This window comes from Mesoplodon densirostris, chromosome 5, assembly GCF_025265405.1.
Source record: "Mesoplodon densirostris isolate mMesDen1 chromosome 5, mMesDen1 primary haplotype, whole genome shotgun sequence".
In the NCBI taxonomy this organism is placed as follows: Eukaryota; Metazoa; Chordata; class Mammalia; order Artiodactyla; family Ziphiidae; genus Mesoplodon; species Mesoplodon densirostris.
In genome coordinates, this window is record NC_082665.1 from 49,427,575 (window position 1) to 49,440,194 (window position 12,620).

The 12,620-nt window shown below is 32.6% G+C and overlaps 2 protein-coding genes across 7 annotated transcripts in view; both read right to left on the reverse strand.

Annotated features, from left to right (window-relative positions):
- The window catches only part of IMPG2 (interphotoreceptor matrix proteoglycan 2), an 83,614-nt gene extending 80,726 nt beyond the window's left edge, over positions 1-2,888 (reverse strand). The window contains exon 1 of the mRNA XM_060098803.1: positions 2,804-2,888. Within this exon, the coding sequence (XP_059954786.1) occupies positions 2,804-2,888 (85 nt within the window). The remainder of the gene's footprint in view (positions 1-2,803) is intronic.
- The window catches only part of SENP7 (SUMO specific peptidase 7), a 163,981-nt gene continuing 152,677 nt past the window's right edge, over positions 1,317-12,620 (reverse strand). For all 6 annotated transcript variants that reach the window (XM_060098717.1, XM_060098721.1, XM_060098719.1 and 3 more), the window contains 7 exons: positions 9,545-9,637; positions 8,790-8,914; positions 7,749-7,801; positions 6,111-6,154; positions 5,948-6,016; positions 5,136-5,286; positions 1,317-3,041 (listed from right to left, as the gene is read on the reverse strand). In XM_060098717.1, coding sequence (XP_059954700.1) covers positions 2,904-3,041; positions 5,136-5,286; positions 5,948-6,016; positions 6,111-6,154; positions 7,749-7,801; positions 8,790-8,914; positions 9,545-9,637 — 673 coding nt within the window. In that variant the 3' untranslated portion in view covers positions 1,317-2,903. The remainder of the gene's footprint in view (positions 3,042-5,135; positions 5,287-5,947; positions 6,017-6,110; positions 6,155-7,748; positions 7,802-8,789; positions 8,915-9,544; positions 9,638-12,620) is intronic.

Genomic DNA, 12,620 nt, shown 5'->3' on the forward strand with positions numbered 1-12,620 from the left:
TTTGTAAAGATCTAAAGGACATTTCTCTTCAGAATCCTAAACTAGCCCTGATCCTGATTTCTCCAGTTCCCCGAAGGGACGAACTCAGCTGTAAGAGAACAAACCACCTGGGTGGGTGCAAACCACACCAGCATACGAAAGCCTCATACACATAGAACCAAGTCTTTTAACAGCCCCTGGGCAAAGTTTGCAAATTTCCATAAGGACAAGGTTAGTTACAAGAGACTCTACAGAGGGAAGAAGGGGCCCAGGTTTTCCAAAAGAGTTTTAAAAAGTTCTGGTCAAGGAGGGCTTCGGGGTATGCATGTCTACTCACAGTTCTCCCAGTCCAGACAGTTCAACAATTAGAGGTCATTTTCACAATAAAAGATATATATATATATATATTGAATACAACTGACATTTCACATTCATTTTAGCTTAGTACTTTTCCAAAGAAATAGTATTATTGAAAGAAAGAAAACACAAGATAATTTCCTATTAAGAAAGGGCTTAAGCTTGGTGTTAAGCTAAAAGTAATTAAAGCATAAATTAATAACTTTATATGGCTAAAAAGTAGGTGACAGTGGAAAGATGATAGAATGTAGATTGGAATCAAATGAGAAAGGGCTCTGTATGATAAGTCTAGACCTATTTTCTCCCTAACACACACACACACAAAAGCTGATTTTAAGAGGTATTAAACTTTTTCTTAAAAAAAAAAAAAAAGAGCTACCATTTTTTTATCCCAGGAGTTGTGAGAAACAGTATTATCTTCTCTAAGAAGGCTTTCCCTGTCTAGTGACAACCCTCTTACTACCTCTCTACCACCTCTCACTATCTCCTCCCTCTCTCTCTCTCTCTCCCTCTCTCTCTCTCTCTCTCACACACACACACACACACGAAGGCTGAACACCCTCCTGTGCTCCCAAAAAACTCTATGATTGTTTCTAACAGGCATATTAAAACTGTTCATATGTCCATTTCTCCCATTAGACTATAAATGACTTAGGAATAAGAGCTGTCATTCCGTTTTTTCTACCTTGTACATTGCCTGCTAGTAGTAGATGCTCAACAATGTTCCCTGAACTATCAAAATTACCACGTCTGTTAAAACAGTTAGAAAAATTAATCTAAGCAACAATTATATGACATGCACTGAGTAACATACAATTTAAAATCTATTTCTAAGAATGGCTCACGTTTCTTAAGGAAAAAAATTACACCTCAATTTAATGAATTGGAAACATGTTTAATATAAAATGTTGATATTCTCAAAGCATTATTTCCATATGAATTTAGGAAAATGAATTTTAAACAATCTTCAAAACATGGTAAAGGATAGTGGTGTCTTTGAAAAACATACAAACAAAAAAGTTAAGAAGTCACAAGGAGATGTATTAGATACTTGTTTTCCCAAAATTAGATATACAAAATAATTGTCATCTAAAAAATCCCCTCCCCCCACACAGAAATTGGGAATGAAACATGTAATTATAACCATCTTTATAGGAAATCTCCAAAGGACAAATATCTTTAACAATATAAAGATGATGACAAGATTAATAGAAACTTAAGGACACTAAGGCTTAACTGACAACCTCAATTCACAAGATTTTGAAATAAAATGTTCCGACTTTTAGCTTCATCTTAAATTGCCTTTGCTTCACTGCTTTATATACAGTAACAATGTAAATCTAAGAGATGCTTAAAACAGAAGATTAAAAAACATTTTTCTTATCTGAGAAAATACAATATAATCATCCCCTCAAAATATTCCTGATAACATTAGAAAGTTATGAAGTGTTTAATCATATGTAATACCACCATCATCACATTAATTCAGAACTGCTACCTGAACATTTAATAAAAACTTATGCTCCATGGGGATCACAGGTCCTGAAAATTACAACTGAAAAATACAAAAGCAATGAGAGCAATCTGGCTTTTGCAGATGAATACTGGGTAAACAGCTAGAAAATTATGTATTTAGTCCTAACAATTAATATAGAAGACTTTGAGGATATTTTTTTAATTAAAGTTATGAAGTCACTAATTTTATCTTCTATACTTACAGAAACTGTGTACATATATTCTGGGATGTCAAAATAGGATAGAAGTCAATATTTATATAGCTATACTTCAAATAAACTAAGTTGAGCTACATATACAATTTTTAAAAACCTATTTTGGATAGCTAAATTTTTCTTCCAAATTTCACTCTGAATGAATGAACTAAATTCTCAGATCCCCACACATGACATCAAAAGAAATGGAAAACAAACAACAATTAGAATAGAGTAATGGTTCCACTTAGCAACTGAGAAAAATAAGCTGCGCATTGAAAGAGTGAATTTTTATCACCTTCCTAACATTATGTCTTCTCTCACACTATACAGAAGGGATGCCGTAAATGGCATTTTCTGAAGCCTTGAAACTAAATTCTTTAAAAAAAAAAATACACAGTATTCATATTGCATGCTTGAGCTGCAAAGAACAGAATTACAATATAATGTGACTTGTCAACGAATTTGACAAGCGCTGGGGCTGGCACCAGGGAGGACCTAACTCCCTTCAACTCCCAGTTATGTGGAAGTACAGATCACATCGTTTTATTATCTATAAAAACATTCCCACATTACATATGCTATTGCATAATCCAAGCATATTTAATCAGAAAAATATCAAATATTTATGAAATTTTAATTTCTATCTAATGACTTTATCTATATCACCCCCATTTCCACTCCATCTATGAGATCCTAACAATTCTAATATTATATCTCATATATTTTAAATAATGTACAGTGACTTATAAAACTACTGCAAGTTATTTGCTTCTCTGTGAGCTGGCTAACACAAATGCTGATAAGCAGCTTTCCGGTAATCGTATAGAACATCTGTGTCATGTTTGTACAGATTAACTAGCTACTGCTGCCCTTCTGTTGCTGTAAATGAAGTTTCAAAATGAGCTCTCGAATATCTTCCCGTTTGGTCTTTATTACATGACGAGGAAACCATTTCTCCAAATGAATTGGAAGTTCAAAGTTAACAATAGGATCCTAATGAGAGAAAAGACAGAGTGCAATCACTTTAGCAGTATAATTCAAATTTGTTTTAAGCTCAGTTTTGTAAGAAATGAGAAATTGCTAACTTTTTTAAATAACAGCTTTACTGAGACATATTTCACATAACATACAATTTGCCTAAAGTATTCAACTGAATGATTTTCAGTATATTCAGAGTTGTGCAACCATCACCACAATCAATTTTAGAACATTTTCATTAAACTGCTAACTTCTGAACATCAAAATTAAACACCATATGTTCTGCTACAATGCATGTTTAAGTGAATTAGTGCAAAGAGAATTAGTAAACAGAGAATGATTCAGTACAATGCAGAAGTCAGGCTGGTTTGAACACAATCTTTTCCAACATGTTAATATTTTGAAACTATTAAAACGAAGAGGAAGCCTTAGCAGTAAATGAAGAATCTCACATAAAAAATAGAAAATCCTGCAGAAGTACCTTCTTTTAGTCCACGAAATAGCCAATTTAGTGGCTTAAGGAACTGATATATTTTCCATTATGTTAAGCTTAATAAGGAAGTTGCAAGTTGCAACTGCAAAGACAATTCTGCCTGTGTTTAAAAAAATAAATGAGTAACTGCTGAATAAGACTACCCCTAGATCATGTTTATAAATTTGATGAAACTATTAGAAGCCAGATTTAAGAAGGACTTACATCTTAAAGAAGAAATTAAGAGTCCCAGAATATAAAGCTGAAATGAAGGACTAACTGATTCTAGGGGCAAATCTCAGTGGAGATTTAACTGTGTAAGTATTTTTATTAGAACTAAAATTGTTTTTCTCATGGCCTAGTTACAAAGTTCCACAGGTTTTGAATGGTCAACCTGAAACCTATTTTCTTCAATCCACACTCTGTTATATTAGTGCACAAATTTGTGAAACACAAGATTTAGTGTTCTGAGGTTTTCCCCCCAGCAATCTTAAGTGGTGCTACCACCTATATTAGAAGTATGTTCTACTGACTGAGGCTACATAATTATATAACAGACTGAATTACATAACAGACTCAGACTCTGTTATGTAATAAGGCACTTTGGATATCTAAAAACAAAATCAAATCTCTTTGAAAAGAGTATTAGAAGGCCAGAACTGTCACCCTATAATGAAGTTCCAGTCTAGAATAAAAAAGGAAAAAAAAACAGCATAACATGTTTAGTGGTTTCCATAATGTGTACCATGTTCTACTGTATATTATCAATCCTCCCCAATTATACCAAAAGGTATAACTGCATACTATAACCCTCATGCTTTGAAAGTACCTTTAAGGATTCTCCAAACAAGCTTCTGGTCAAAAATACCTTTTGCTATACCCATCTTCATAAATAATACTGGTTATGACTGAAGTAATGAGCTAACAGTTCAAAAAGCAGAGTGATCCCTTGCTATTTAAAATTTCTTTTTAACGTTGCTACAGTTCCTATAGAGTCTCTGATGAGCTAGAAAATAATACCCATACTTCTCATTGTACTTATGTAGCTTATGGTTTTCTGAGCTTCTTCAATACACAAGTCTTTTAGTTTTGAAAATTTTTCTTCAAATTTGTGTCTGCCTTATTCTCTCTCTCCACCCCTAATCCTTCTGCAACTCCAATTACATGTAAATTAGACTTTGTAACTGTATCATACTTGTCTCTTATGCTCTGTTCTCTTCTTTACATTCTTCTTCCTCTCTGAGCTACAGTGGGATACTTTCTATTGTCCTTTTTAAAGTTCCCTTATCTGTCTTCTGCTTTATTCAGTCTGCTATCAAACCCATACAGTAAGTTCTTAATTTCAGATATATCATTATGCATTTTCAGTTCTAGAATGTCCACTTGACTTTTTTTTTTAGCAGATTCCATTTTCATCCATTTTGTTTATCTTTGACTATTTTCTCCAACATATTAATCAAATCATTTTAAAGTTCTTATCTTCTAACTCCAATATCTGGGTTATATATTGTTCTATGCCTTTTTTTTTCTTATTTCTTGATTACCTCTAACATTTTCCTGCTTCTTTGCTTGCCCAGTAATTTGTGATTATATGCTGGTAATTGTGAATAAAAAAATGTATTTATGTCTTTACATACCTTAAAGAAGCTTTCCACATATTGCAGTAAATATACTCCACAATCACTGCTATTATCTTGTTTAGGAACTTTAGGGCATAGGTCCACCATGTTTGTTTTGCTGAATTCACGATGAGTTTTTCGTTTAACTTCCCACTCTACCTCTAAATACCTTAAACCATCAAAAAGTAGAGTGACTCGAGTAGAAATTTCTTTACTATTATGCAACACTTTCACAAAAATGTAAAAACATTTGCTGCCAAATATATTGCCTCCAGCCACATTTCAAAAGACTTTAAACCTTAACAGCACAAATTATAATATGAGGCTTCAAAAGTGCTACTTTAAATAAAATCATCTGAGTTTCAAACTAAAAGCCAGACTTTTTTTCAACAACTCAACTTTCACAACTCATATACATAAGTTACTTATATTACAAAGTAAACTAAACAAATTATTTTTAAACTTTAGATGCTAGTTTTTTCCAGATCCTGTAGGAAATTTAAAAATTACAAACACACATGCACACACAAAATAAGAATGTGAAAGAGTTCTTATTTTTTTCTAAAGTGTTAACTTTTGACAACCACTAATATTTGCAATGCTCCTTTGTAAAATTATGTCTTTTGCTCAATTGTGAATACAAATTCCAAATTTACTTTTGATATAATCCTTGAGAAATATTTTACACATAATGGGGATATTTGTTATTAATTAGATTTACAGGCCTCATCTCAATAAATAATAAAATATAATTCCTGATATAATCTTTTCAGTAATTCTTAAGGCAACTTAAAAATTATTGAGATTTTAGTAAAATTGTTATTACTTACTCTCGTAAATTCTGAACTGTGTTTTGTATAGAAGCAGCTTTCAAGGAGTCTAGTATGAGAATGCATGGCCTATGAAAATCACAGGAAGAAATCAAGATGTATATATTCATATATGAAGTAAACCTATGTATCTGAAAAGACTATTATTATAGCATGTACATACCTTTTACACATTTTCTTTGGTATTGACATATTCATCTCAGGACTCTGAAATAACATGAATTTTTACAACTTTGCAATTAAAGCTAGTGTGAATAAATTAATATTCAGTTACTCTTTAAAATGTTTCAAACAGGGACTTCCCCGGTGGCACAGTGGCTAAGACTCTGTGTTCCCAATGCAGGGGGCCTGGGTTGGATCCCTGGTCAGGGAACTAGATCCCACAAGCATACCGCAACTAAGAGTTTGCATGCCACAACTAAGGAGCCCATGTGCCGCAACTAAGGAGCCAGCAAGCCGCAACTAAGGAGCCCTCAAACCACAACTAAGGAGCCCTCAATCCACAACTAAGACCCAGTGCAACCAAATAAATAAATTTAAAAAAAAGAAATAGAAAATGTTTCAAATAACTTTAAAATTAAAATTTCAAATAAGAGTTCTTTTCATCATCTAAAGTGAGCCAACTTCATTTTTTTTTAATTTATAGATTTCTTTACTTATACTGGTGAAACAGTAGTTTATGCACTTTTACATGTGACCTCAAGAAGTTATGGAGCTTTAACATGGCCTAAAAAACAACCTGGAACTTGAATTACTTCTATTCAGAGTTGCCATCTTAAGCAAAGATAAAGAAGTTAACTGAACCTGTCCTTATACACATTCTCTTAACTCAGTATATGATATCAATAGAGACAGACTTCTTCCCTTTGAAGCACAAGAAGCAGATTATTAATGTATACTAAGGGATAAGAGATGGGGTATTTTGTTATTTTTGTTGATAAATTTAAGAATCAATAGATCAAACTTTCTTTAATATGCAGAACTTCTCAGCACCTTTATTATTCTAATATAACAGTGAATCTCTAAGAGAGGAATAGGACACAGGCTTTACCCAACTTAACTGACCTTAGAATCCTTTTTATCATAAACTGCATCTTAGAACAAGTATTCCATGGAACCCAATTTGGGAAACCTGGCTCTAGAGGCAAGAAGGAGCTCCCCTATTCTGCGGCTGTGACATAAGAAAAGGAAACCTCCTTCCTTCTGCCCACCCTGTACCAGTGACAGTAAAGACACAGGCCTATGCCAGGGAGGCTGCTGCGGTCTGTATGTATTAAAAAATAATTAGGTGGCTACCTTAATCAATTAAGATACCAAATCTAGACCATGAATATCAGTTTAGAGGTCCGTTTAAAGAAAAGTTAACCATAGCTATCTTAGCCTCAGGAGTCATATGGATTGACCATGAGTCTACTTTGAATGATTTTTACCAACAATTTATAATAATAGAAAGTGGAATATAAAATATAGGTAGTTAATTACTCTGAGTGCAAAAACTGATGACATAATGAAGAATAAAAGTATATTTTTCCATAGAAATTGAAAAAGTAGTCGACCAAGATGATCAGATAAACTATAAACAAACCTAGGGAGTTAAAGTAAGCTAAACAGATGCAAAAAGAATAATTTCTCTAGTTTTCTTTTCTACCACAACGAAATACTCCAAAGAATCATAAAACAGCATAATTTAATTATGGTACACCAATATCCATCACAGCCCACCTAGCTATGCCCTATTTTCCAGATAAAACTGTTATATTCATGAGTTTTCCTTCTTTCACATTTATAAAAACACACTTACTTGAGAATCTTCTATACCTAAGGATAGTGCTGAAGAAGTATGCAGATCATTATCTAGTTAGAAATAACAAAACAGTTATGTGTGTTTATTTTATGTCTAATACAAAGTATTTAGATAAGTTTAAATTGTAATTTGTATGCATAGTAGTAATTAAAAGGAAAAAATACCTGGGAACTATTTTTTTTTATGGTTAATGTTACAAAAAAATTCAATCGATGGATAAAACTGACAATGCTTAATTGGCTGTCATCACACAATACATACACCCCAGAGCCAGAACCTGAAATACCAGTTAGCTGGGGCCAGTTTCCTGTAAAAAGACAATCTTCATAGATTGCTTACTTATCAAAATCTCTGCTGTTTTAATGTGGAGGAGGGTTAATTTGCCTAGTAATAATTCTTCTAACGAATGATCATAGAGTGTTGCATAAATACACTTTTGCAGCATAGGAGGGTTAGACAAAATAGAAAGTAATCAGTTGCTTTATCAGTCTTTCTTTTTCCCCCACAAGAGATAGGTTTTGGCCAGTGTTAATGGTAATGGCTATTATTAATTCTGCTTGCTGCTTAGGCTACAGCTATAAAATACAACTTGATTTTTTTTTCTCAAAGAAAGTAGGCTTATTTGCTTACTTAAGATTTGGGCTGTAACATAAGAAAAATCACGGAAGAATTATAAGAGACCCGATATTACCTAGCCAAATTACTAGTGTCAACAGGAATTGTGTTAATTTATATTAAGAAAAAGAAAAAAGGGGAGATTTCAAGCTATGCCTGAAGATTCATGGCATGAATTCTTAGAAAGATTTTTTTTATAAAAACTACTATGATAAAACTTGATATAACAGTAAAACCTGACAATTACATTTTGTTTATGCATGAGTCTTGGGTATCGTATCTATCATGAAAATTTCAGACATTTCTTCTAATAAACTAAATGATAAGAAATAATTATACTATCCTTTAACTTCATATTGTTCTCTATAATCATTTTACTGTTGCCAACATTATTAAAAACACCATCCACATTAAGTTTATCACCTATTGTTTTGTTGTCATGTTGGGATTGCTGAGCCTGGGAGTGCTGGGATATAGTTTGTGGAAAATCTTCATACACAGCTTCTTCTAACCATGGAAAACAAATGACTGCAAGATACCAGTGAGACCTGTTGAAAAGAAATATAATCTTAATAACACAAAATCTAAACAATGTAGAAGAATACGTTCTAGAACTATAGCTGAGAAGGTGGGTAAAACAAACATCAGTTTTGAAGAAGTCCACTGTAGTATCTGAACACGCATTCCAAAACTAATTTAAAAAGCACTAAGACTTCTTAGGGTAAAATCTGAGTAAGTCAAACTTATTTACTTTTATATAATTAGTGTTTCCTGTTGAGAATCTGCTTTAATAAACAAACAAAGAGACGTATACCATCACCTTTTTTCTGTTAGTGCTTAAAGAGCTTGTTCTCTTAAATATTTGAAAATTTATCCTAAAAGCTTTTGATTTTTTTGTTTAGAAAATCTTTTCTTGAGTCCCACCTCAAAATAAACTGAATGTCTAAGCCATTATAGTCTTGTGGACATTTGTCATTTTTTCTTCCCACTATTTACAATATAAGTACTGTCAAACCAAAATCCAAGATAAACTCATTATTTTAGCTACTTCTTTAGAAAAAAATTAAAAATAATACCTGGATTTACCTACCCATACTTTTTACTGATTATTAATCTAAAAATGCACAAAGTATTTTTCTGCACTCTCTGATTTTTTTTTAATAATCTGAAATACTCACGACTCATTTACAGGCACAAAGATGTAATCTTTATTAAAGATGTTTATGTGACGAGTCCATGTTCTTACTCTCTTATGTCTTCTCTGAGCCATTCTGGGAACAAAAAGATAGACATATTTGATAGATAAAAAATTAAAAATTTAAGATAAGGATTTCAGGGGTCTTTTTTATACACTGAAAAATGCTAGCTTTAGTTTATTTAACCATCTTCTTCAAGGTACATAATATTTAACAGACTAGAAAATTATCTCATGTTATTAACTCCTGGCTGTTTTTAAATATGATCACTATTTATAAACAATAAAGTTTATTGTTTAGATAAACAATAAAATGCTTTACAGATTCCAAAAGTGTCTCAGCAACTGAATATAAATAGCTATACCTATTTATTCTATTTAGTTCCACCTGGGCTGATATAAAATATTATCATTAAACCTTAACAGAATTGTCTAAATATTATATCTGTGATAAGGGAGGTGTTAAAACTTAATGGAAGAGGAGGGATGAGGTATATAGTCTTAGATTTTTAAAGATGAGACTCATCTCCCTTTATTTCATTTATAAGAATATTATAGGACAATGAGTTAAGCATACCCACTATCCATCCTTTATTTCTTTGACAAATATTTATTAGGTTCCTAAGAACAAATAATGAAAATCACTCACACTGCCCTAAAAGGATTTACAAAATAATGAAGGCAGAAAAAAACTACAACAAATAATTAAAATATAAGTGTCATAAAGGATACAAAGGAATTATGGTGATGGCATCTAGGAAAAACATGAAGAAAGGGGTTGGGACACATGAATAAAAATTCCTTTTCTTTACCTCATTAGGGAAGTTAAAGAAGGAAGATATCAAACCAAGTTTGGATGTCAAAAAGGATTCTAGGAAAGGGATAGCATTTCACAGTGGCATAAAGGAGATGGTGATATGTGACTTCTGGCTCAGTCCCACGAAGGACCTCTTTTTAGTCAGAAAATTAAACAAACCATTAAGTTCTTATACATTTACATACCAAGTAACACAAGAAACAGACGTCTTTGCCCTATCCTTGTCCAAGTGAATATCTAACCAAACTCACAGGAGTAGACATTGGGAGCAAGATGGGGCTAAAAGATGTGGTAGGAATTAGTCACTATGCAAAAGATTAACTTCATAAAATAATGAGTCATATGTTTACCAAATTTTCTTATTTCAAAATGACCCAACCATTACAATGATTATAAATTATTATTTTTACCTAGTGCAGAGTCTCTTAATTTGTCTTCCATCTGAAAGATCTTAAGGATAGACACCTGGTTTTCTTTTGTCTTGTTATGTTGCTGTTTGATAGATTTCCTGATTCTGCTAACCTTATTTGATTGGGAATACATTAGATATTGGATGGGGCAAGGATGACAGGAGAGAATACAGGGGCCGCAATATAATCGCTTATTCTCTGTTCCTAACTGTATGGAAAATCCTCAACTAATGTCTAACAGTTCTCTCCCCATTCAGTAACATACATTATTATCTTTTATTTTGAGTTCCTAGTATGTTCTAAGAACTGATGAGCAAAGTGCACCAGGCATAGAGTAGAAAATAAGACAGATGAAGTCCCTGACCTCATGGAGCTTGTATTTTAGAATAAGAAACAGAAAATGAACAAACAAACAAAAAAATGATTAGAGATCATGTTGTAAAATAAATTAAAAAGTGCCAGAAGAAGAAATTTCTGTCAAAAAATGAAAGAGCTTAAGCATATTTGAAAACTGAAAGGAGGTAGGCTGAGCTGAAGTGTGGTAAATGAGGGGAGAGAATGCTGTGAGATGAATTTAGGGACATGGACAGAAGCAAATCTTGCAGGATCTCAGTAATGACTTTGTGAATCATTTAGTCTGCTATTTCCTAACACTAGTAGTTTGAGTTTCCTGTAGGATTTATTGGCCATAAATTATGCTTTGTATCCCTTGTCACTTTGCTTCTGGGTTCTTTTTCTTTTTTTAACCGATGCAGGGATTCTCTGTGTGAATACTAATTGTATACATATCAGGCTAAGCATTAGTATGAGTACTTGTGTGTGTGTATATGTATGTATGTGTTCATATGTATATGTGTATGTGTGTATATAAATATATATTATGCATAAGATACATATAAGATCTATCTTACACTGGAAGATGCCACTCATCTAACTCAGTTTTGTATTATGTTTATATATGATCATTCATACAACATCTAAATTTTTTCTAATTTTTTAATTAAAAAAATTTTTTTTAATACAGCAGAATCTACCTTTTCATTTCCTCAGTTTCTACGTGGGTATGCCAAATGCATAATCTCCACACTGACTAGTAACCTTAAAACAAAATGTGGGATTAAGTGCATGGTGCTAACCATCTGTTTCTATACTCATAAAATAGAAGAGGAGGGCATCAGAAATGTTAAATATCAAATTTATTTAATAAATCTTCCCCTTCCATATATCCCTCTCCATTAACCCTGATTATCAGGAATATTTTCAGACTGTGATTTTCTCCTTAGTTGACCCTGGCAGGCCTTGTCTACCAACACAAACTCCAAATCCACAAAGACACTCAAAATATAGATGACTACACATCCCAGTTTGTCTAGGGCAGCCCCAGTATACATGGGTTGCCCAGTGTAGCTATTAATAGAGCCTCCTTTTATTCTCTCAAGTGTCCCAATTTAGGCCATAAATTATATAGTTGCAATACTAAAAATAACAGACAAAGCTTGAACTTTGAAACTGGAAAGCTATATCCAACTTCAGATAACTTATCTAACTTCTTTAAGCTTCAGTTCATAACAATGATGGCATTATGTCATAAGACTACTGTAGAATCAAACAAAATAACTTTATGTTCACTGCCATGGCTCCAAGCAGGTACTCAATAAATGTTAATACTCTCTCTATTCCTATCCTCCTTCTCCAACAATACAACAAATTCAGACAGTTTACCCATTTAATCACCTTCTTACTTGCTTATTATTCCTATTATTTTAAAGGGATGAAACAGCTCTCACAGCCATTTTTTCAAAGGCAGTCCAGTACAACAAAAACATCTCTGG